Source organism: Rhinopithecus roxellana, chromosome 11, assembly GCF_007565055.1.
Source record: "Rhinopithecus roxellana isolate Shanxi Qingling chromosome 11, ASM756505v1, whole genome shotgun sequence".
Taxonomy (NCBI): Eukaryota; Metazoa; Chordata; class Mammalia; order Primates; family Cercopithecidae; genus Rhinopithecus; species Rhinopithecus roxellana.
Window position 1 is genome coordinate 62247522 of NC_044559.1, and position 25180 is coordinate 62272701.

Consider the following 25180-nt stretch of genomic DNA (forward strand, 5'->3'; position numbering starts at 1 on the left):
GCCAAAAAGGACCGCGGCCACGTGCAGCCTAATCACTGCATGAACTGTGCCCAATGGGTGTCCAAGGACAAGGCCATTAAGAAATTCATCATTCAAAACATAGTGGAGGCTGGGGCAGTCAGGGACATTTCTGAAGTGAGCGTCTTCGATGCCTATGTGTGTCCCAAGCTCTGTGTGAAGCTACGTTATTGTGTGAGTTGTGCAGGTCACAGCAAAGTAGTCAGGAATTGATACTGTGAAGCCCGCAAGGACTGAACACCCACACCCTGATTTAGGCCTGCGAGTACTGCCCCACGTCCCCCCACAAAGCCCACGTAAGGAGCTTAGTCCTTAAAGACTGAAGACGGACTGTTCTCTGCAGAAAAATAAAATGGAAATTGTACTTAAAAAAATAAAGTAAAAAATAAATGCTTCCTATTATAATAGCTTTTTAAGGTTTAGATTAATAATTTCACAACTCCTGTTACATACAAGTGCATCTTTGGGATGCAAGTACATACATGTTCAGCTTATTAGCATGTTATTTTCACTTCTACTCAAAAAACATTCTCAACTTGGCTGACTCATTTTAATAGGGACAAAATTTTCACTTTCCAACTTGAACAGGGAAGTGGTAACAATTGATTTAGATAGGAGTATCAGAATTTCATTTTGCTAAGGTCTTTTTTGTACTTCTTAATGCAGTAACACTTTAGGATAGAATGAATATTGTTGGTATCACCACTTCTGCAAATGTGCTCACTCTTTCTTTTCTGTTTATTCTAGAAGGTTTACTCATACACTAAATATGGGATGCACCAGTTTTTTATGCTGCAAGTTTGAAATAATACCATTTATTTCAACTACTTAAAAAATATGGGGCTGGGTGCAGTGGCTCATGCCTGTAATCCCAGCACCTTGGGAAGCTGAGATGGGAGGATTGCTTGAGCCTACAAGTTCAAGACCAGCCCGGGCAAAATTGTTAGACCCTGCCTCTACAAAGAAAAAAAAAAATAGCTGCATCTGTAGTCCTAGCTACTCAGGAGACTGAGATGGGAGGATCCCTTGAGCTCAGGAGATTGGAGCTGCAGTGAACCATGATCATGTTGACACACTCTAGCCTGGGTAACAGAGTGAGAACCTGTCTCAAAAAAAACCAAAACCAAAACAAAAGACTTTGGGTTATAACTCAGAATATGTTAGTTTGGTGAATTCTTCCAGAAAAAGAAACATTCAATGTTTGATTACCTGCCTTTGAAAAACTGGCTGTCCTTCTGAAAAGACTTCACAAATAAAATTGCAAAGAATGCAGGTGTAGAGAGAACTGAGATAACAGCTTGTCCAAAAGGAAATGAGAGTAATTTGTTGAGCAATTTAATGGATCTGAGGTACACTGATCTGATGAGGTAAATTGCTAACCATTACCATAATGTCCTAAGGGAAACAGAAGGGATCACATCAGGGCCCCCTAACTAAAACTGAAATATGTTATTGTTTCTGGCCACTCATGGATGGCAGACAGAGTGACATTGAGAGCATGCACCTGGGTTGGACTCTCAGCTGAGCCCCTTTATAACAAGGGCTGGGCAAACCTGGGAAAGTTAGTAAAACAGTTGTTTGCCTCATCGATACAATGGGGGGCATAATATTCTATTTTATTTGTAATAATGCATATCATGTTAGTTATCTGTTCCAGCATTAGAAACTCAATGGCTTAAACAACACGTATTTAAAATCTCGACGTTTCTGAAGGTCAGCGTTCCAGGCTTAGCTGGGTGATTCTGCCTCAAGGTCTCTCACAAGGGTGCAATCAAGGTGTCAGTCAGGACTCTGGTGATATGGTTTGGTTGTGTCCCCACCCAAATCTCATCTTGAATTGTAGCACCCATAATTCCCATGTGTTGTGGGAGGGACCCAGTGGGAGGAAATCGAATCATGGAAGCGGGTCTTTCCCATATTGTTCTTGTGGTAGTGAATAAGTCTCATGAGATCTGATGGTTTTATAAAGGGGCATTCCCCTGCTCAAGCTCTCTTTCCTGCTGCCATGTAAGATGTGATTTTGCTCTTCATTTGCCTTCTGCCATAATTGTGAGGCCTCCCCAGCCATGTGGAACTGTGAGTCAATTAAGCCTCTTTCCCTTATAAATTACCCAGTCTCGAGTATGTCTTTATTAGCAGTGTGAGAACAGACTAATACATCTGGTCTCATCTGGAGGTTTGTCTGAGGGAAGATCCACTTCTAAGCTCACTCTGTGACTGCTGGTAAGCCTCAGGCTGTCACTGGCTATTGACTGAAGACGTTAGTTTCTTCCCTGGTGGACCTCTTCCTAGGGCGGCTCACAACACAACAGCTGGCTGTCCTCAGAGGAAGCCAGGGAGACAGTGGGAGGGAGTGAGGAAGATGGAAGTCAGTCTTCTCGTAACCTAATCTTGGAAGTGACATCCAATCACTTTTGCCATATTATAGTCCCTAGAAGCCAGTCATTACCCCAGCCCACTTTCAAGGGGAGAGGATGACACAGCAGGAGATAGGGACAATGAAGGCCATCTCAGAGGCTGCCAACCACATATACAAATACATGCCTTTCCTGACTTCTAGCACCAGTCTCGGGAAGGAGTTTATAACCTCATGCAGGATTAAATAGTTCCTGGCTGAAATCAGCTCTGCCCAAGGATTAAGGACAGCTGAATTTGACACCTATAAAGCATCACTCTTGAATTCTTCCTGAATTCAGTAAAATGAGTCAGTTAATTAACTCATTGCTAGAGTTTCTGCCATATCAGTATATTCCCAGTGGAACAATGAAGATTAACCTGAAAAATGAGTCATGGTTATAGCTATTGCACAAAAAATCAAGGAAATATTCTTTCAGTATTTGAAAGGTATTATTCAGCAATGAAGTTGCTCATGCCATTGATGAACAAGTAAGGGAAGTTCCAGCACAGTAGTGTAGAAGCTGAAAGGAGGCTCACTTTAATTAATGTAATTTTTATGAGGGTAAAACATAGTTTAACAGATCATATATCAGATGAAATGATAATAAATTTATTGCAAAAAGGGTTAGCAGATTAGGATGCAATCTTATTTGTCAACTCATGCTTGAATTATACCCTAGCTTGACTATGCACTAACGAATTTGACAAAAATCAAGGAAAACATTCTATGAGAATCAATTGGCTATGTGGAATTTATAACAGAGTATGAATATTTGATATTTTTTGTAAGTTGTGACCTCCTGATTGAAGGCATAGGCATCAGCTTACTACCATTCATTATCATGTTTGCACTAAGGCAATGATAATTGATAAAAACTCCTGAGTACTGGTGAGGAAAGTTCTGAAGCTTTAGTAGTTCTGAAAGAAATATGGACAGGAGGTTCTAGATGTAGAGGAAGAAAAACACTTTTCCTAGACCCTCTTGGGTTTAGGGGCTGGGGCCTGTGACTTAAACTGACAAATGACAGATTAATAAAAAGTTATTTTATATGCACATAGGGAGGGAGGTGTCACAGGAAAGAAGTGAAAACCCAAATCAGTCAGGCCTAAGAGCTTATATATCATCTTAACAAAGGGTGATAAATTCTGGAAAAAATGATATGACAAAGGAAAAGGGGCTTGGGCTTCTAATGGTGGTACATTGTGGGAGGGTAAATATATGGGGGAAGCTAATTGAAGAAAAGGGTTATGGTAGTAAGGTTTGTTTGTACAGACTCGTCTCCGTGCTGACTTGCCAGCTCCTGTGACACTGGTTGTTCTCTGCCTTCTGCTATGGGAGAGGGGAGGGAAGATACTTTTACAAATGGCAATTTGTTATATTTACCCTACTTTTAGGCAGAGAAGGGGAGGGTAAAGAGTTCCTTCTGAATCTGCTGTTTCTCAATTGCTTTAACCTCAAAATAATCCTTATGCCAAAGTGGCATATTTGGGGGTGGTATATTCTGATCCCCTTCACCAGACTCTCAGTCGATCACCAATAAACAGTCCTTAGACAAATTATTGTGCAAACTGTCTCACATATCTTCAAGTGGAATTTTTTACTGTCAAAGGCATACTTTGGAAGCTGACCCAGCCTAGAGTCTAAGGAAGGCCTGAGCCAGGCAGTCTCCAGACATAATGCGGTAGAAATGATAGCACTCTGGGTGGGAAAGTTTCCCAAGGTGTGTGGAGCCACATTTGGAAGGATCAGATTGGTGTCTCATGGGGCTGATGTGAAAGTCTGCTGACAAAAGGGAGCTTCTGATCTGAGAAGAGCCTGCTGGGTGGTGGCAATGTCCACTTGGATTCTTTTGAGGTGCACACTGGCTGGATTTTGGATACCAGCACCTCTGCCAATCCAGCATCAAGTGTTCTGTGCTTCAGGCACTCCAACGTTCTTGTGATACAATTTTTCTAGCTCTTTGCTTCTGCCGTGTCTATGCTTCTCTTCTTTACCTAAAGGCTCTGCTTCCTTATGGATTCCATTGCCTGATGACATTTGCTTAATGGCTTTTTTTGATTCATCTTTCAGTTTCTGCTGCCAATATGGAGTTCCCGTCTGCCTCATATTTAATGTCTGCCTTCTCCCAATGTGGAGCAGTTACCTGGCTCTCTTTACACAGTCTATTCTGGGATGGTGGAAAGATCTGGGTGTGCAATCATGTTGACCTAAAGCTACCATATTGGTTGGGTGTGGTGGCTCACACTTGTAATCCCAGCATTTTGGGAGGCCAAGGCAGGTGGATTACTTGAGGTCGGGAATTCCAGACCAGCCTGGCCAACATAGTGAAACCCCATCTCTACTAAAAGTACAAAAATTAGCCGGGCATGGTGGCAGGTGCCCGTAATCCCAGCTACTCAGGAGGCTGAGGCAGGAGAATCACTTGAACCCAGGAGGTGGAGGTTTCAGTGAGCCAAGATCATGCCACTGCATTCTAGCCTGGGTGACAGAGCGAGACTCCGTCTCAAAAAAAAAAAAAAAGAAAAAGCTAAAAAGCTACCACATCCTCCTTTCTTCCACACCTAGGGTGAGTGTGGACACCTCACAATTGAAGGGAGAAAAAGCACAATTCCCCTTCTATAGAGAGACTCTTTTGCAAGGCAGGTGCTATAATCTTGTGTAATTGCATGCACATAATCACAATCACATACCTCACATTGCCTTTACCATATTCCGTTGGTTATAAACAAGTCACAGGTCCCACCCACATTCAAGGGGAGGGGCTTACATAAAGACATGAATATCAGAAGGGGGAACCATGAGGACCACTTTAAAGTCTATCCACCACACATCTCCTTTGTCTCCTTCAGTCCGTGACTGTTCCTCAGTTTGTCCTCTTCTGTCATAACTTTGACTTTTTCGAAGAGTACTGATTATTTATCTTGCAGAGTGTTCTCCATCAGGTTAGTCTGACGTTTTCTCACTATTGGGTTAAGGTTATGTATTTTTGACAAGAATACCACAGAAGTGACATGCCCTTCTCATTACATCTTACAAGAAGGTACATGATGTGGATGTTTTGTTTTGTTAGCCTAGATCATATGGTTAAGATAGGTATGCTGAGTTTGTCCACTGTGAAGTTACTTTCCTCCCTTTGTAATAATAAATATCTTGGGATAGAAACTTTGAGACTATACAAATACACTGTTTCTACTTGAATTTTTTCCCACAACTTTAAGATTTCATTGATGGATTGTGTCTGCAACAATTACCAATGGTGATTTATCATTTCTCTCATTCCTTTTACATGTATTCATTGGAATCTCTCCAGAAGAAAGATTTATCCCTCTCTTCCACATGTTCATGTATTCAATAATTTATTTATATCATTATGGACTCTCAGATGTCTATTTTATTCTGTGGGTTATAATTAAATACTATCATTACAGATTTTGTGGTTCTAATTGTCCTAGCTTTGGCAACTGGGAGTTCTTTCAGGCTGGTTTCTGTGCCCTTTTGATATGCCTTCATTTTTTTTTTTTTTTTTTTTTTGAATACTTCATTACTTTCTAGCACAGGAGGCTTCAGCCTTATTTTGTATTCTTCCTGCCTCAGCCCTGGAATCAACTACTTCTCCAAGGAGCCTTGGTTTCTTTTATCAAAGAATAGTATTTAGAAACCAAGATCTCAGTACTAGGTGTGTTCATTGCTATTGTAATTGTATTGCTTTTAGATTCTCTCAGTGGACAGAGCTAGGAAATACAAACATGTTTACCAGCACATTCATATACACATATCTATATCTACCTATATGTATGTATATTAAAAACCTAGGCATTCATACTTGTATTAGTCCATTTTTACACTGCTGATAAAGACATACCCAAGATTGGGTAATTTATACAGGAAAGAGGTTTAATGGACTTACAGTTTCATGTGGCTGTGGAGGCCTCACAATCATGGTGGAAGGCAAGGAGGAACAAGTCACGTCTTACATAGATGGCAGCAAAGAGAGAGCTTATGCAGGGAAACTCCCCCTTATATAATCTTTAGATCTTGTGAGGCTTATTCTCTATCATGAGAACAGCATGGAAAGACCTGCTCCCATGATTCAATTACCTCCCACCAGGTCCCTCCCACAACTTGTGGGAGTTCAAGATGAGATTTGGGTGGGAACACAGCCAAACCATATAAATACTGATACCTCTATTTCCTGTCTAATGCCACCAGGTTATTCTAGCTTTTCCTCCTCCTTTGTAATTTCTTTCACTGACAGAAAGCTGGCTCTTATTACCAGCAATATACCTACCTATTTATTCAAACCTAGTATACATATAAAATAGTTTCAGAATTGCTAACCCATATCCTTGTAAGAAAAAATGTGTGGCTGGGCACAGTGGCTCATGCCTGTATTCCCAGCACTGTGGGAGGCTGAGGTGTGAGGATCACTTGAGTCCAGGAGTTCAAGAGCAGCTTGGACAACATAGTTAAGACCTCACCTTTACAAAATATCAAAAAAATTAGCTGAGCATGGTGGTAATGCCTGTTGTCCCAGTTACTTGGGAGGTTGAGGTGGGAGGATAACTTGAGCCCAAGAGGTCAAGGCTGCAGTGAGCTGTGACAGTATTGCTGAACTCCAGCCTGGACAACAGAGCAAAACTCTGTCTCCAAAACAAAACAAAACAGAAAATAAAGCAAATTTGTGAACTAGAGTGCAGTATTTGTGTACAGTTCTTTTTGTCTTTAGCCTTACAGTAACCAGTTAAAATATTGCTTTCTAAAGTAACTTGTTTTTTTTTTTTTTTTTTTACTGCTGTCTTCAGTATGGTCACATGATTAATCTATAATACATTTATGTTCATTTAAAAATGTTATTTATTTTTATTCTAAGCGAATTAACACAGAATGTGGATTTTTTGTTTGAGATGGAGTCTTGCTCCATCGGACAAGCTGGAATGCAGTGGTACGATTTCAGCTCACTGCACCCTCCACCTCCCTAGTTCAAGCAATTCTCCTGCCTTGGCCTCCTGAGTAGCTGGAATGACAGGCACCTGTCACCAAGTCTGACTAATTTTTGTATTTTTAGTAGAGACGCGATTTCACCATGTTGGCCAGGCTGGTCTCAAACTCCTGACCTCAGGTGATCCGCCCACTTTGGCCTCCCAAAGTGCTGGGATTACAGGCATCAGCCACTGTGCCAGGCCTGGTGAAACACTTTTGAGAGAGACAGAAAAGAGGAGAGGCAAGCCACCGAATTAGAATAAAGAGCCGTCAATGCTGAAAGCCCTTCAAAATGCACACAAGTTTTTCAGACTTGTTCCAGCTTACCAGCTACTTGAAACTATCAGTTAACTCTCTTTTCCTCAAACCCCAACATTCAAATTAAGGAAAAAAAGGGAAATTTTATTAAGTAAATATGTAATTTTAAGTAAAGATGAACTAAGTAACCAAATAGAGAAATATCTCCAAATCCATAGCATTTCTCCAAAACAAGAATGATAGAAGGGGAATAAAGTGGGGAATTCCACTTATAATTTAATAGGAATTACTTATATATGCGACCTAAGAAATCTGACTAGATTGAGATACCACGTGGCAGAGAGGAAACTTGATCTTTATATCAATTCATCCCAAAATAATGTATAATTTACTTATTAACAATTTCAATCAGAAGCCTTATACAACATTAGGGGGCAGCTCAGGGGGCTTAAGAAAGAAAATCAGTAATTAGTCTGAAAGGGCAAATGGGCAAAAGAGTTCATTATAAAATTGAGCTGCTTCTCCCATGGGCTCCATGATGGGTAGTAACAAGGATTTAGCACCCAACAACTGCCAGGTGTAGCTGCTGCCAGCTAATATTACACATTATGCATGAGGAACCACAAACTAAGGCATTTGAACTAGAGTGATTCCATATTGGACAGGGGCAGGGTAAAATAAGACTGAGACCTGCTAGGCTGCATTCCCAGTAGGTTAGGCATTCTAAGTCAGCACAAGATACAGGTCATAAAGACCTTGCTGATAAACAGGATGCAGTAAAGCCAGCCAAATCCCACCAAAACCAAGATGGCCATGAAAGTGACCTCTGCTTGTCCTCTGCTCATTATATGCTAATTATAATTCATTAGAATGCTAAAAGACACTCCCATCAGTATCATGACAGTTTACAGATGCCATGGCAACCTTAGGAAGTTACCCTATATGGTTTAAAAGGAGAGGAACCCTCAGTTCCAGGAATTGCCCATCCCTTTCTGGGAAAACTCATGAATAATCCACCCCTTGTTTAGCATATAATCAAGAAGTAACATTAAGTATCCTTCTTAGTGGAGCAGCTCAAGGTTCTGCTCTGTCTATGGAGTAGCCATTTTTTCATTCCTTTACTTTCTTAATAAACTTGATTTCACTTTGCACCGTGGACTCGCCCTGAATTCTTTTGAGAGATCCAAGAACCCTCTCTGGATTCTGAGGTCTGGATCAGGATCCCTTTCCAATAACAAAATCAGTAATATTATTGATTATTTAATCAACAATGTTAGAAAAAAAATGGTATGGTCCAACAATATTTTTAAAGTATTAACTGATTTTTACACCAAATATTCCCCCATCCTGGACCCTCTACCATTCAAGCAAGACCATTCTGAGTTCCACGTGGAGAGTAGAAAATATAATTAGTCTTCTGATTTTTGTTAGACCAAAGCCTTTAGATAAAAGAAAGAACTCAGACTAAACAAAGCATTTCAGAGAAAAATCACTCAGGCCTAATGAAAAGCTCTCCACTGGAATTAGAGCTAAGTGATCTTGCAAGGGAATTCTCAGGGCAGGATTCAAGAGTGTGTGTTTTTACAAGCACTCTTGTAAAAAGGGGATCTTTGCGCTTGCTGGAGCTGGAAAGACGGTGGGCTAGTTGTTCCCTGCCTGGCTGCACGGTAGCCTTACCTGAGGGTTTAATTTTCTGGTGCAGGGGAGAGGAAAAGCCAGGCAGCAGATTTTTTTTTTTTTTTTTTCCCTAAGCTTCCCAGGTGATTTTAACGACTAGTTAACCCTGAGAACTTTTCTTGGTAAAGTTTATTTGCTTCCCCACAACGCTTTTAGGGGTTTTATTGCAGTCAAACATTATAAATGAATTTTTACAATATTATCCAAGGTGTTTCCCCAACACATACATTTCTTCTCTTTCTACTTTATTTCCTAAATTTATTGTACAAAATTAAAACGTGGGTGAGTTGGAGGACCTACAAGGACAGTGTTTTGCAGATTGTGGTTTCTGAACCAGCAACATCAGCAGCCCTTGGGAACTTTTAGAAATGCAAATTCTGTGTCCCACTCTAGACTTCTGAATGAGACGTGCTGGTGGGGTGGCGGGGCGCAATGTGGATTTTCACAAGCCCTCCGGGGGATCTGGGGCACCCTAATTTTTGAGAACCAATGATTCTCTTAATGAGAAACTTTAAAAACTACTGACGCCTAGCCGGGCGCGGTGGCTCACGCCTGTAATCCCAGCACTTTGGGGGGCTGAGGCGGACGGATCACCTGAGGTCAGGAGTTCGAGACCAGCCTGGCCAACATGGCGAAATCCTGTCTCTACCAAAAAGTACAAAAATTAGCTGGGTGTGGTGGCAGATGCCTGTAATCCCAGCTGCTCAGGTGGCTGAGGCAGGAGAATAGCTTGAACCTGGAAGGCGGAGGTTGCAGTGAGATCGCGCCATTGCACTCCAGCCTGGGCGACAAGAGTGAGACAATTCTTATTTAAAAAAAAAAAAAAAAAAAAAAAGAACCTGTTGAAGTCAGAAAAACTCAGCCAATTGGTTGTTAATAACAGAAGTAAATGATTTGTCTAACATTAAACAAGTGTAACTGTTGTTTTTGCTAAGATTTGTTGAATTTTGAAGTGTTTTTCCATAAATACCCAAATTGTTTCTCCTTTATGCAATGTGTGAGTATACTAATAAATATACTTCTTTTTACATGAATGCAAAAACTAGACAATAACTTCAAACTGGATTCCATTCAAGAAATGGCAGAAGAGCATTACTTTTGCCTGGGAGTAAGGATTTTTCCACTGGCCACCTAAGATCTCTGGGCAGCCTTTTGGCGAGAGGGTCAGTGCTGCCAGTGCAATGTTTGCCTGTCACTTTTTCTCTGTGTACTATACCTGGGTATTTACTGATAGCCTGGAGCACTTCAGGAAGGAAGAACCAGAAACAGCAGGGTAGAAAGTGAATACCTCATGCAGCCCAAGGCATCAACTGAAGCAGCCTTGGCCAACAGTAGGGTGACAGATCAGCCTCCTGTTTAACTTCCTTTTAACCTTGAAAACTCAGATTAAATATCACCAGTCATAGGATCTCTTCATAGTCCAGCAGTCATCACCTCTGTTTTTATGTACTTTTAAAATTACTCTAAATATCCTTTTATTCCAGCAATTAATCACATTTTCTTAGAAGTATTTGTGTACAGCTGGGCGTGGTGGCTCACACCTGTAATCCTAGCACTTTGGGAGGCTGAGGCACGTGGATCACGAGGTCAGGAGTTCAAGATCAGCTTTGCTAAGATTGTGAAACCCCGTCTCTACTAAAACTACAAAAATCAGCCAAGTGCGGTGGCAGGCGCTTGTAATACCAGTTACTTGGGAGGCTGAGGCAGGAGAACCGCTTGAACCCAGGCGACACAGGTTTCAGTGATCCGAGATTGCACCACTGCACTCTAGCCTGGGCAACAGAGTGAGACTCCATTTCAAAGAAAAAAAAAATCGGAATTATTTGTGTACATCTCCATCTCCCACATCAGACCATGGGCACCTCAGGACAGTGACTTCTCCTTCTTGGACCTGGGAAGTGTCCCTAATTACCACTGAGCAAATGGGAGGCCAACCACATGGCTAACACACTCTGAAGGGCATGAAGAAGAGAATGTGCAAAAGCATGCTGCCACCTGATTGTATGCGGTAGGTCCTCTGTTACAACTTTCCCTACTCTTCAATTGCATTTCTTAAAATCAGCAATACAGATACTTATAATTTTCTGAACATACCATGTTATTTCATGCATCTCTCTACTTTACAATTTTCAAGTTTACACACACACCCATCTTATGGAGGGAGTGCTGACAAAAACCCTACCACTTGTGTTTTTTTGTTTGTTTTCTTGTGAGACATGGTCTCACTCTGTCACCCACGCTGGAGTGCAGTGACACAATCTCAGCTCACTGCAACCTCCACCTCCTGGATTCAAGCGATTCTCGTGCCTCAGCTTCCTGAGTAGCTGGGATTACAGGTGCGCACCACTAAGCCTGGATTTTTTTTTTTTTTTTTTTTGTATTCTTAGTAGAGACAGGATTTCACCATGTTGGCCAGGTTGGTCTCGAACTCCTGACCTCAAATGATCCACCCACCTCAGCCTCCCAAAATGCTGGGATTACAGGCCTGAGCCACCACACCTGGCTCCTAGCATTTTTTAAAGTCTCAGTTCATGTATGATCTTTCCCCAAGAAAATCGGACATCAGTCCACACTCTCCTCCCAAAGTTGAACTAGATGTCCCTCCTTTGTGCACTCACAATCTCCTTTAACTTACCGACCAGTTTAATCCACATTCTGGGTTTCTTTGAGAGAAAATAATGACCAATGCCCACAGTGAACTCAATGTTCTTCAACAGGAGGAGGCACTGAAATGCCCACTCCTTCACCTAAGCTGCGTGTTTGCTGGGATCCATTGTTTGTTCTCAAACCTGTTTCTGCCAGTCATAGTTGTTAGTTTAATTAAGTAATTTAGTTAGATGTCACTTAAGTAAATAGCACATGAGTGAAAAGAGTTGAGTTTTCTGTGAAAACAGATGGATGCGTTGGAAAGATAAGTTGCTAGAAATCGTACTTTTGAATGAACCATAGGCAAAACTACAGACAAGGATAGGGGAGGGGCGTATAGTAATCTTGAAAGAATCTCCTTTCAGATTTGTTTAAGTGCCCTTAATTTCAAGCTCCACTTTATAAAATCCCAACCTGGAAATTGTTGAAGATGCCTAATGAAAGTAGTTTATGAAGTTCCTATCAGTAGAGTCATGTCACAACAGAAGCCTTTGGCCCCATATCAAAAGATTAGTAATGTGTATGTGTTAAGTCAAAATAAAATGTCTAAGGCATGCACATATCATCTTTACCTGTTCCAATTATGTACTGAAGTGATAGGGAAACTGGTGGGGGCAGGAAGGGAGTCGGGTATCTTTCTCTTTCGATAGATTGTGAGTTTCTTGAAGACAGGGACCACGTCTTGCTCATCTAAGTAGTACCTGTGCCTGGGAAAAGTGTTCAGATCCTCAAGGATTTTTACTAAGTGCTCTTCACCCAATGGAATGCTGCACTTATTTTTGTATGGGGGGGTTTCAGGTCTTGTTCAGCATTTATGCATTACAACCACGAGGGGGCAATATAGTCACATTCCTTTGTAATGACCACCCAGTGGTGTTGCCTCCAAGTTAGAGCCCCTAATGGGATGGGCTCCCCTAAAATGCGTTGGAGAAACTGTGGCATAAGCATCTCCCCAACACTGGCATTCTTTGTATATCCTTCTGCTGTTTATTTGGAGGAGTTGACTGATTCTATATTTTCTGAAAAATATAAGGATCAGCTAGCAATCACCATTTTATTAAGTTATGCAAGCCCAGACAGTTTCTGGAAGAAATGAAAATGAGATGGTGGCAGAGGGGGTGCTACAGGGGAAACCTTCATGTAAATGTTATCAGTAGTATCAGGGATGATCAATTGGTACAATGTTATCTGTGGTGCTTTTCAGGGGAGTCTTGGAGGGAACACGACTGAAGAAGTTACGGACTGTGTGTCTGCATGAAGCGGAAGACCTCAACCCTTCCTCTGTCCCCTGAATGAGTCTTCTCCCAGTTCCTATATGTCAGAATCATAGGCTCCGAAAATTAAGTTTCTCGTTGCTCATATCTTTTCAGAAAGAATGTCCTCTCCTAAGAGCAAGAGGGTAGTGAGATGAAAAAGAAATCAAAATAATTGCCTTTAAAATGAAAGACCCTGAGAAAATTTAAAAAAGAGTGTTTTGCTTTTTAGTAAACTGCCATGCTGAACCACGACTAAACTGGTGATCTGTGACATCAAAGGGTCATAAACAGCCTAGCTTGAGTCCAAAAGAACTGAGGCCTCCATTTTCACAGTAACAGTATCTATTCTAAAATAATTTTTGAGAATGAATGAAATCTAAAACAAGATAAGCAGTCCCGTTTACAGTTATCAGGGGGTATTGAAATAGTTGGCATGGAAGCTGAGTGACTCAGTGGACAGGACATTTGGGGTCAGAGCACTTGGGAAGTCAGGCTGACCTGGATTAAAGCCTCAGCTCTGTTCCTAACTAGTGACTACAGTCAGATGCCCTCCCTTCCCTGAGGACCAGTTTTACATTACTCATATGTAAAATACAGGAATGGGGAAATTGGACAAATGATCTCAAAACCTCTCCCAGGTCTAAACAATCATATATTTCTTTCCCAGGAAATAGCCCTTAGGTATTTGTCCTTAACTTCCTTCTGTTTCAAGAAGATAGTTTTTTGTTTTTAGATGCAATATAAAAAAAAAAAATCATGCAAATTGCTATCTTTCTTTCTTTCTTTTTTTTGAGATGGAGTTTCACTCTTGTTACTCAGGCTGGAGTGCGACGGCACAATCTTGGCTCACTGCAGCCTCTGCCTCCCGGGTTGAAGCGATTCTCCTGCCTCAGCCTCCCAAGTAGCTGGGATTACAGGCGTGTGCCACCACACCTGGCTAATTTTGTATTTTTACTAGAGACAGGGTTTCATCATGTTGGTCAGTCTGGTCTCGAACTCCTGACCTCAGGTGATCTGCCCGCCTCGGCCTCCCAAAGTGCTGGGATTACAGGCATGAGCCACAGTGCCTGGCAGCAAATTGCTATTTTTTAATTCACACTTACTTTATCTTCTCTTAGGGCAAGATCTGGCAAAGTCTAAGATATGGCAGAAACTAATATAAAAGGATTTTTCCAATGAAATAAGAATAGGATGTTGCAATTTCAACTTCATATACATTTAAAATGTGCTAGTTTGTATGCAGAACAGAAACTCAAACTCAGTATTTGCCCCTAGCTGCTTACATTGGAAGCGAGTGGTGGCAGTTTACTCAAAATGAGTAAGAAAATAAATAAGCTGACAACTCGAGATTGTACAGACATGCAGGCTGCCTTTTAAGTTTCTGAATCCTGATTTTTTTTTCTTTCCCACCTTCCCATGGCGAAGGGCAGTCACTGAATACTCAGATCAAGTGTCTGTCTGGAAAGCTGGCAGTCTTCCAGAAATACAATTAGGTATGAAAGAAAAGTCCCATCTCTCACCTCCTTAGAATATTACTCCAACTCTTTCACAGCAGGAACACTAGAGTGGAAATGAGAAGTGTGGCCCTTGTGTGTCACGTTACTTCTTTTGAGGGTATGGTCATATCCATCCGTTTGTGGCATTATACAAGGAGTCAGTTAAGGTACAAGGGGCCTGAGACCCAGTGACTGCCCCCAAAGTGCTTGTCACTAGAGCTTCTCTCTCTCACCTCTACTCGGCCTTGACATTTGGGTTCTTTCCAAGGGTTGCCTCACACTGACCTCTGGTAAATCTTGGAGCCCTAGGACTAGGCCTGCTCAACTTGTGCCTCCTTTCCTCCTCCTCAGGGCCCATTCCAGTGGGATAGAAGTGCTACTTTGGGGGTGGACTGAAACAAGTCGCTGGACTTCCATTGGCCACTGCCACTTGCTTGACGTTGTGAGGAGGGGCCGTGCCTCTGCAGGTCCATACCTGTAACCCGACGATACTGTTGTGAGCAGGAATGGAGGAAGTGCATGTAATCCCCTCAGCAGATGCGTAGTGAACAGACAAGCTGTGAGCCTTGGGAGTTATCACCATGTGTGATGATGCTGGTGGAGAAAGCCTGCACTGCGGAGGCTGACAGCCTGGGTTTGAATCCCCTCATTTGCAATATAATCTTGGCAAAGTCTGAAAGCCTCAATTGCCTCGTTTGTAAAATGGGGAGTTAGTAGGACCTCCTGCCTGGGGTCGGAGCAGAATGGAGGGGGCCCATGAGAATTAAGGCAGAGCTCAGCGGAGTGCATTGTAAGGATCCATGAATGTGGGCCTTCGTTTTTAGTACTGCATATGAGGATCCTGCCAACAAACCTGGCGGCTTCAAGCATCCTTGCCCTTAACCAAATAAGCTCTTAGGTCCTAGACGCAGGACGACTTCCTTGAAGAGGCGCGGGAGGCTGGTGAGGGGAGTGGAGGACGCTCTGGGACCCTCCGGGGGTGGGGCAGGCAGGGTGAACTTGACCCCGAGCCGCCCGCCAGGCGTGCCAACTGCCGCTCCGCTGCAAGGTCTCGCCGGGGACCAGGGCTGGCGGAGCGCGCGCCCGCGAGTAGGGGCCGGGCCGGGGACCCCGCCCAGGCGGCGGCGGCCGGGTCCCCGAGGTTGAGTGCTGCTTGCGGAACCGACGGGGCGGAGAGGAGCGTGGCGGGAGGAGGAGTAGGAGAAGGGGGCTGGTCAAGGGAAGTGCGACGTGTCTGCGGAGCCTTTTTATACCTCCTTCCCGGGAGTCCGGCAGCCGCCGCTGCCGCCGCTGCCGTCGCCGTCCCTGCGTCCTTCGGTCTCTGCTCCCGGGACCCGGGCTCCGCCGCAGCCAACCAGCATGTCGGGGATCAAGAAGCAAAAGACGGTAGGCTTCCAGGCGCCGGCTTCCCTCCCCGCCACCGCGCTGCAGGCGCCGACCCCCACCCTTCAATCCTCCGGCACTTGGGTCCCACCCTGCCCGGGAGGGGGCGTCTGGAGGAGGACGAGGAGGTGGAGGAAGAGGAGGGCACGGAGGGAAGCAGGAGAAAGAGGCTCTGTGTGGAATTCCCGGGGCAGCCCTCGCCCCGCAGCCTCTCTCCACCCTGCGACTCTGGCAATCTGCGCTCCTTGGGGTCGCCACGCCCGCGAGAGACCTCCCGAGCTTCTCAAGTGGGTCTGGATCTAGATCCAGGACCAGGGACAGGAAATCCCCTTTCTTTCCCAGGAGCTCTTCCAGACCCGCCTTTTCTTCTGTAGGGTCTCGGAGCAGATCGAGCTGACTCCCCTTCTGCCAGGTCTGGTCGCTGGGGTTTTGTCTATGGGAACTTCCTTGGAGTGGACTTTAATAATGACTGACTTTCATAGAGGAAACTGCAATTATCGAGGCAAACTGGAAGAAAAAGCATTTCTACGCTGGCGGGGTTTAGTCCTCTAGCTTGATTTCGGCATCGGGTGGCATCTCGAGTTCAGTAATGAGGGGTGAGGGTGCCCCTCGGTTTGGTGGAGTAAGATGAGGGGACTGTGTTGAGGAGGCACAGTTTTACCCAGAATTAATAATATGAGCTGTCCTCTTTTAATGGGAAATATGAGGGCGTGTCAAAGAGAAAAGTTTCTTTCCCAGCAACATGGGCACCTATAAATTTTGCATTCTTGAAAATGGCAGCAGTTCTATTTGTCAATTACACCCCAATAAAGCTGAAAAAAATAAAACGGGAGCAGTAATCATAGACTCACAGAGTTGGATGGCGCCTTCTAGACAGCATTGGGGCCACGTCAGATGTGGTCAGCAAGCCTTGATAAAATCTCACTCAGCAGTCTGGCCGCTGAACATTCTATCTTCAGCCACCATCCTGCAAGCCTCAGGTGATTGTACTGGTTACTGAATGGGTTGACCTCTCTCTAGTAAGTAGACTTGCAACGGACACGTAGTAGGTGCCCGATAAATGTTTATTCTTATATAATGTGTATTACCGAGATATCTTTGAGGTGTATTTGTGGTGGGCCGGGGAGAGGTTTAAAAAAAAACAAAATATAAAGCCAAGAAGTGGGGAAGGAGTGTGGAGGGGCCATGCAGGGCTGGAAAGGTCACTTGAGCAGCAAGAGAACAGGGTGGGGGCTCTGTGGCTTCCAGGGACCATACTGGACCAGCAAGAGGGTCCAGGGTGTAGGTGACATCAATTTGGGAAGAGACATTCATCAAAATCCAGCTGCCTTTCTCCGGAGTAATATTTAAGTGGGGGACTCTCATATTGTTTAAAATAATAAATGAAAATCACTTGTATTTTATTCCTATTTAATGTAATTAATTTCTGTAAAATCCTAAATAGTGTCTTTTAAATGGCAAGCCTCTGTGCCTCTAGCTTTTTATATCAGTGGGGTTATAATTCCCACTTTCCTGCTTGCATCAAGAATTCCTTCTCAGTTGTGATGGGGGGCTTTGTCAAGCATTAGAAAGGGACGACGTGGTCTCTCCTCTTGATGCCTCCAGTTGGCAGGAGCCCAGGAAGAGGAGGGTTTGAGAACAGGGTCATTACAAATCAATTGTGGGGGCTCTGCACAGTCAGAAGCAGTGAGAAATTTGAGGGCCAGAGGGTTCGGTTTTTGTATTTACACATTCTGAACCTTCTGTTTTTTGTTGGGTGGCTGTATGTGTGTATCTGTTTTATACAGCATTAAATTAACTCCTGAAACAGCTAACTGAAATGGAACTTTTCTGAATTTTGATTTAGTCTAATGCAGTTATAACCCAGGTACCAACCCAAGTTCCCAAAAGGGCTAGATAGGTACTGTCAGTACTATTTACAGCAAGCCAACTGTAAATGCATGTGGAATCTCTCAAGCTTTGAATGTTCATTCAAAATGTGTTTTGAAACCTTGCAGGCCAAAGCAAAATCTGTCCACTTGTGTGACCTCTGAACTAATCAATTATTTGATAAGTAAGTATTGCTGACCTCACAAGCTAGCCTGGGAGTGAGACTGAGCTGATCTTTTATGGTCTTATAGGAATCATCACATTGTTTACTGCACTGTCAACAGAGGACAGTTAATTCACACAGCAGCCACTACAGTAACTTCAAATATTTGTTGAGCACCTACTGTGTGCCAGGTAGTATACTGGGTGGGGTAGAGGGAAAAGGAGATACCTTTTTTCCAGGTTTTTTTGGCCACGCTCTCTGGATGAATATTGCCTTTCAGTTCAGACCACTCTAGGAAGAGTAGATAGTTTTGGTTTAAATGAAAGAGTGTAGGATGATTTTTTCATAAGCTTTAGAAAAAATAAATAAAGTGTTCTTTTATAAAGGAAGGTAGCACATTCCTTCTGTGCTATGCATCTTTACCATGGAAACCAAAGAAACAGCTACCAGTCACATTCATCCCTTCATCCCTTCCGCCCCTCACTTACCTCCAACCCTGGCTACCCTCCCACCCCCACTCCCTATATGCACACTTAGACACCCAGGAGAGGGAAAGGGACAGACTGCCTCTAGGAGACTGGAAAAAAGGGAAGGCAAAGGCCTGGGCCTTTCCTCTTACATCATTTCCTGGATTAACATTTTTCAAGGCCCACAGACAGTGCTGTTATGTTCTGGAGACACCCAATCTGAAAATATTGACTGAGATATTAAGTTATTTACGAAGGATCAAATAAGACAACGCTTGGAAGAGTGAAAAGATACTGAAAACCACAGCACTCTCCATAGATGTAAGGGATTATCAACCTTTTCCTTATTTATTTTCTTTATTTATTTATTTTTTTTTTTTTGAGACAGAGTCTCACTCTGTCACCCAGGCTGGAGTGCAGTAGCCTGGCATGATCTCAGCTCACTGCAACCTCCACCTCCCAGGTTCAAGTCATTCTCTTGCCCCAGCCTCCCAAGTAGCTGGGATTATAGGCACTGCCATCGTGCCCTGCTGATTACCTTTTCCTTATAATCAGAACTGTGTACAGTATAACATTATTTTTCTAGAAGTAGCTACTTTTTTTTTTTTTTTTTTTTTGAGATGGAGTCTTACTCTGTCACCCAGGCTGGAGTGCAGAGGAGCGATTTTGGCTCACTGCAACCTCCGCCTCCCAGGTTCAAGCAATTCTCTTGCCTCAGCCTCCTGGGTAGCTGGCACTACTGGTGTGTACCACCACGTCCAGGTAATTTTTGTATTTTTAGTAGAGACGGGGTTTTGCCACATTAGTCAGGCTAGCATCGAACTCCTGACCTCAGGTGATTCACCCACCTTGACCTTCCAAAGTGCTGGGATTGCAGGCTTGAGCCACTGTACCCAGCCGGAAGTAATTACTTTTAAAACTACATAAAGACACTACCTAAGATAAGACACGAATTTCTCGATGAGTAACCACTGGAAGGAGGGAGAAACAAGCATTTCCTAGAGGCCAGACACTCAGACATACTGGATTTCGTCTCATCCCCACAGTAGTTCTCATCTCAGGAAACAGCTTTGTCTTCAGGGGAGGAGAAATACCAGGGGCAGGGCGCTATTGAAATTCAGGTCTGTCCAGCATCAAAACTCACCCTCTTGCCCCACCCTCGTACTTCTGTTTCAGGATGTAACTGCTCTGGCCTAAAGTTTTCTCATCTGTAAAATGTGGGTAATAATAAATTAAGGCTTACAATTGTCGTGAAAAGTAACTCCTAAAAATTGTCTTACACAGTGCCAGACCCAGAGTTAGTGCTTCATATGCAGTAGCTATCTCATTTGTATTAAACTATACTGTCACGGTTTGGCATACATAAAAAGAAAAAAAAGCACACATCAATACTGTTTTGAAGGCTCAGTAAATGACAGCAGCCAGAGTACTTTTGTTTTGTTTTGAGACAGGCTGGAGTACAGTGGTGCTATAATGGGTCACTGCAGTCTCGACCTCCTGGGCTCAAGTGATCCTCCTGCCTCAGCCTCCCAAGTACCTGGTACTATAGGTGCACACCATCATGCCTGGCTAACTTTTAAAGTTTTTGTTGTTGTTGTTGTTGTTTGGTAGAGATGAGGTCTCAGTATGTTGCTCTGGCCAGTCTTGAACTCCTGAGCTGAAGAGATCCTCCTGCCTTGGCCTCCCAAAGTATTAGGATTGCAGGCTTGAGCCACTGTGCTTGGCCAGCCAGAATATTTAATAAGGAAAAACAAATGCAGAAACGTAGAGGTGACAATTTGAATTCTTATTGTGATAAGCTGGATAGAAGACACTGGTTGATGATTAGTGTAGAGGTACCAGAGTATCAGTGAGTTTTTGCCAACAACTTTGGCCAAGAAAGATAATCCATGAGTAAAGTAAATATTGGACTAACTTCTCTTCACCCTTCCTGTACCTTCAACTATTCCTACATGTGCCTTAAAATTAATGTTTCCCAATTCATGCCATCACCATTTATGAGATCATCTGTTTGGACTTTGGTGCAGTTAAAAGATAAATGTGGTTAACTCAGTTATATGTCTCTTTGAGATGACTGTCTTTTATCACTTTTCTCTTGATGCATGTGACTCTGTGGTTTGCTGAGGGGATAATTAGGCTTAGCTCTAATATGGAACCTTTAGGGAATTAGAGTCTGGGAAAGGCATCAATGATGTCAATCTCAGTCCTAGGAGATTTCTGTTTATTTCAAAATCTATCACTAAATAGTAAGGGGCACTCATTAGTCTTTGTGTTTGGAAGTCTTAGGAAAATGCAGAAACTAAAGGTAAATAAACATAAATATAACACCAGCTCAACTGGTCTTTTAGCCCCTAGGTGATTTGTTCATATGACACTTGAAACAGCTTATATGCCCAGCACCTGATATTGAGCCTGGCACGGATTAGGTGTTCAATATTCATTGAATAAATGAATGAGTAAATGGCTAGAGAATTCATTAGAGGATGTATTTGCCCTTAGGATCTAGATTTTTTCCTAGATTCCTCACTCTCCCCTCTTCTCTTTGTGTGTTTGGTAATTTTTGACTGGGTATTTGTCATTACTGCTGAACAATTACTTGCAGAGATTCTTTCAGGCCTAGGATGAACGACTTTGTTTTCAGAGAGGATTTGCTTTTGTCTCTGCCAGGTGTCTGGCCCCACTCCTAGCCTAGGACTACTTTAACTTGAATTTACCACTTTTCAAAGACTTAGGTGATATGAATTTCGATTGCTATTTTGTATATGAGGGCCAGATTGTGAATACATCTTCCCAGGGACCACCCTCCCCTTTTATACTCACTTTCTATGCTAAGACAATTGTCCTTGCGGTCTCTCTGAGTGGGAGGTAGCTTTATTCTGGTTCACTCTTATTTTTAGAGTATGGTGTTTAGAAGCCCAGCTTAAATTGAGGAAAACCTGTTTTTCTTTTCACCTGAGGGGGTTCTGGGCTTTAATTTCTGATCCACTTCTCTCAGTGAAGCTGTCAAAATCAGTTCATATATGCTCCTCTCAGCAAATATACCCTTATAAGGTAAAAGTGCCTCTCTGCTTACTTATCTCTTTGAGTTGTTGCTTTCTTCCAGATTTTGGCCTCATAGTTTCTTCCTATTTTGTCAGCCATTTGTTTTTTTAATTTTTAATGTTTGTTGTTGTTGTTGTTGTGGTTGTTTTGTTTTTGTTTTTGTTTTTTAGATAGAGTCCTGCTCTGTCACCCAGGCTAAGTGCTGTGGTGTGATCTTGGCTCATTGCAACCTCCACCTCCCGAGTTCAAGCGATTCTCATGCCACCGCCTCCCTAGTAGCTGGGATTACAGGTGTGCACCACCACACCCAGCTAATTTTTGTATTTTTAGTTGAGATGGGGTTTTACCATGTTGACCAGGCTGGTCTTGAACTCCTGACCTCAAGTGATCCATCTGCCTTGGCCTCCCAAAGTGCTGGGATTACAGGCATGAGCCACCATGCTTGTCCTGTTGTTTTAAATTAGATTATTCTATGTTATTACTAGCATTTGTAGTTATTTTCAGTGGAAGCATCAATCTGAATAACCTACCCATCACTCTGGAAACAGAAACCTCTACCCTTTCTAGATTCTTGTGAATCATTGACATCTCCTATCATACCTTACCAGACCTGTGCCACTCTCATAAAAGGAGTACTTTATGAACATGAACTCCAGTCAAATAGCTAGTCAAAAATCTTTGATTTAATCCCTTTTCCCTAGGATGTGCTACAGCGTGGAGTGGGGAGTGCTCACCTTATCTTGGTGGTCTCTGCCTATGCAGACATCCTTAGAGATGTGCATTGTCATGTCCAATCTTTAGTGTTGGTCTAATTCAAGTGCATTCTTGTCTAAAAGGCCCCTTCAGTTTCAACAACTCTCCTTACTTCTTTCATGCTCTCCTGGGTACCCTGAGGTCGTTTTGTTGCTCTAGCACAACTCTGAGGTCGTGGGGGATGAATTTGGTGGGACTAGTTAAGGTCCTTGACATGTCCCCACTACTCCCAGGAGTGTGGGAACTAGGTTCCTATTTTGCTGTGACCATGCAGGGACTTGGAGAAGCTCCGGGGGCCTGCTGAATCCCACCCCCTTTTCCTCTGAGATCAGAAGCACATCCAATGCCCTCTCCTTTCAGAGTCCCCAGGGCTATTTGGCCTCCCTCTTCCCAAAGCTCAGCACCAGGGGCAGGACACTACTCCCTGTTTCAGACTCAGACGGGTACCCAAGCTTGCTTTGCTTCTATTGCAATAAAGATTAAAGCTTTCCAGAAAGGTTAATTGGTTTATCATAAGCATTGGATTTGTTATAAATTTTGTCTTCTTGTTCCTTTTTCCTGTCTTTTTGATCACCACATTTTTGAAAAATTTAGAATAAATTGGCTGGGTGTGGTGGCTCATGCCTGTAATCCTAGCACTTTGAGAGGCTGAGGCGGGCGGATCACTTGAGCGAAGGAGTTTGAGACCAGCCTGGGCAACGTGGCAAAACCTCATCTCTACAAAAATGCAAAAAATTAGCCAAGTGTTGGTGGCGCAGGCCTGGAGTCCCAGCTACCCAGGAGGCTGAGGTGGGATCACCTGAGTACTAGAGGTCAAGACTGCAGTCAGCCATGATCATACCACTACACTCTAGCCTGGGTGACAGAGTGAGACTCTGTCTCAAAAAAACCTCAACAAAACAAACAAACAAACAATAAATTGGTGCACAAGATGAAAATGTTTTTTCTCTGTGCAAAAGAGTCACTGTATTAAAACTTGAAATATAACTTGCCTCTGATGACACGTGCTGTATAAAATGGGTTCCATCAGTTGACTGATGTGACTTCCTTTAAAATCTTATCAGCATCCCTTTCTGCATTTCAAATTTACCAGTGAAGTTGATTTTGCTATAATTGTTATCGTGCAAGCATGACTGTAATATAAGCATGACAAACTCAATCTGTGTAGCATCAAATATTAACTTTTGGCAATAAAAGCATATAGCCTGTGACAATAAAGATTTTTGAAAACAGTTACATAAATATGCCAAATGCTGCATCATTGATAGTGATAATTTCTCTGCTAGTCAATAGTTGATTTAAATGTCTAGTTAACACCTGCTTTATGTTTTATTATTGATTTATTATGAAAAGTATTGATTTTTATCCACCAAGCATCTACATCCAGTCTCATACCACAATTACTTTTAAAAAAAAAATTTATGTTGGTTGTGTGCTTTTAAAGTCATTTGTAGACTTTATGGATTTAAACCACCTAGAAGAAATTCTGAGATTTTATCCCTATAAATTATTCATCTATGCCCTCCTCTAATCATTATTAATTTATGAATAATTCATGCCTTCCCAATTTCCAGCAAAGTCAGCAACTCAAGCATTAGTGATGATTTTATTTTCATACGTTTGCTAGTGTTAAAAATATGAATTAACTTTTTGGCCCTCTGCTGGGGGTCCCATGGTATTACTTTGTTTCCTTAAGGTCTCTAAAATCCTTTCCTTTTTCAGTTCCTGTGAAATCCTCACTTATATATTTGTTTACCTCACTCACTCAACAATATTTATTGAATGACCAAACCAGGATCTCTATTTGTCATAATTAGCAAAGCCTTATATTCTTTAATTATAGTTTTTAGTCTATTCACTGTCTTTAAGTCTATTCTAAACACAGCATTTGCCTTTTTTAATTGAAGCACTCCATCCACACCTTTATATTTATCAATGTCTGCCCAGTAAGTCTTGCAGTGGCCTTGAGCTAAAAGCAATAAAATTCCCAATTGACTTTTCTTACGTTTCTTCATTCATTTTTCCACTAAGTTGAACATTATTTACTCTATATTAAGGCTGTCTCTACTTAAAAAGTGAATGTGTGTGTATGTTTAAAAGTAATTCTAGTATTTTACTTCTGGAAGGAAAATTAGGAAAATTAAGAGCTCACCTTTAAGCCCTTTATATGACAGTTGATATACAGCGTTAAGAGCTGTGCCAGGCTCTATGGCCATTCTTTGGGTTGACTGGGTGGGGATACTACTACTGAGCTGGAACTCGAATTACCCAACCACACACTTATCGCTTCTCTCTTTATCACATGTTTTTTGAAAGTGGCCCTGCCCATTTTCTTTTCTTTTTTTTTTTTTTTGAGACGGAGTCTTGCTCTATCGCCCAGGCTGGAGTGCAGTGGCCAGATCTCAGCTCACTGCAAGCTCCGCCTCCTGGGTTCACGCCATTCTCCTGCCTCAGCCTCCCGAGTAGCTGGGACTACAGGCGCCCGCCACCTAGCCCGGCTAGTTTTTTTGTATTTTTTAGTAGAGACGGGGTTTCACTGTGTTAGCCAGGATGGTCTTGATCTCCTGACCTCGTGATCCGCCCGTCTCGGCCTCCCAAAGTGCTGGGATTACAGGCTTGAGCCACCGCGCCCAGCCTGCCCTGCCCATTTTCTACAGCTTTATTTCCTCTTTCATTCAACAAGAAATGTTTTCCATGAACAAAACTTCCTCCCAGTTGGTTTATTACATTCTGACTTAGCTTTAGCATTTTATTGTGGCATTCTAGGGATGGAA

The 25180-nt window shown here is 42.7% G+C and overlaps 1 protein-coding gene across 2 annotated transcripts in view; it reads left to right on the forward strand.

Annotated features, from left to right (window-relative positions):
* The first annotated feature begins 15850 nt into the window (after positions 1–15850).
* The window catches only part of PAPSS2 (3'-phosphoadenosine 5'-phosphosulfate synthase 2), an 89893-nt gene continuing 80563 nt past the window's right edge, over positions 15851–25180 (forward strand). For both annotated transcript variants that reach the window (XM_010379628.2, XM_010379629.2), the window contains exon 1: positions 15851–16115. In XM_010379628.2, the coding sequence (XP_010377930.1) occupies positions 16089–16115 (27 nt within the window). In that variant the 5' untranslated portion in view covers positions 15851–16088. The remainder of the gene's footprint in view (positions 16116–25180) is intronic.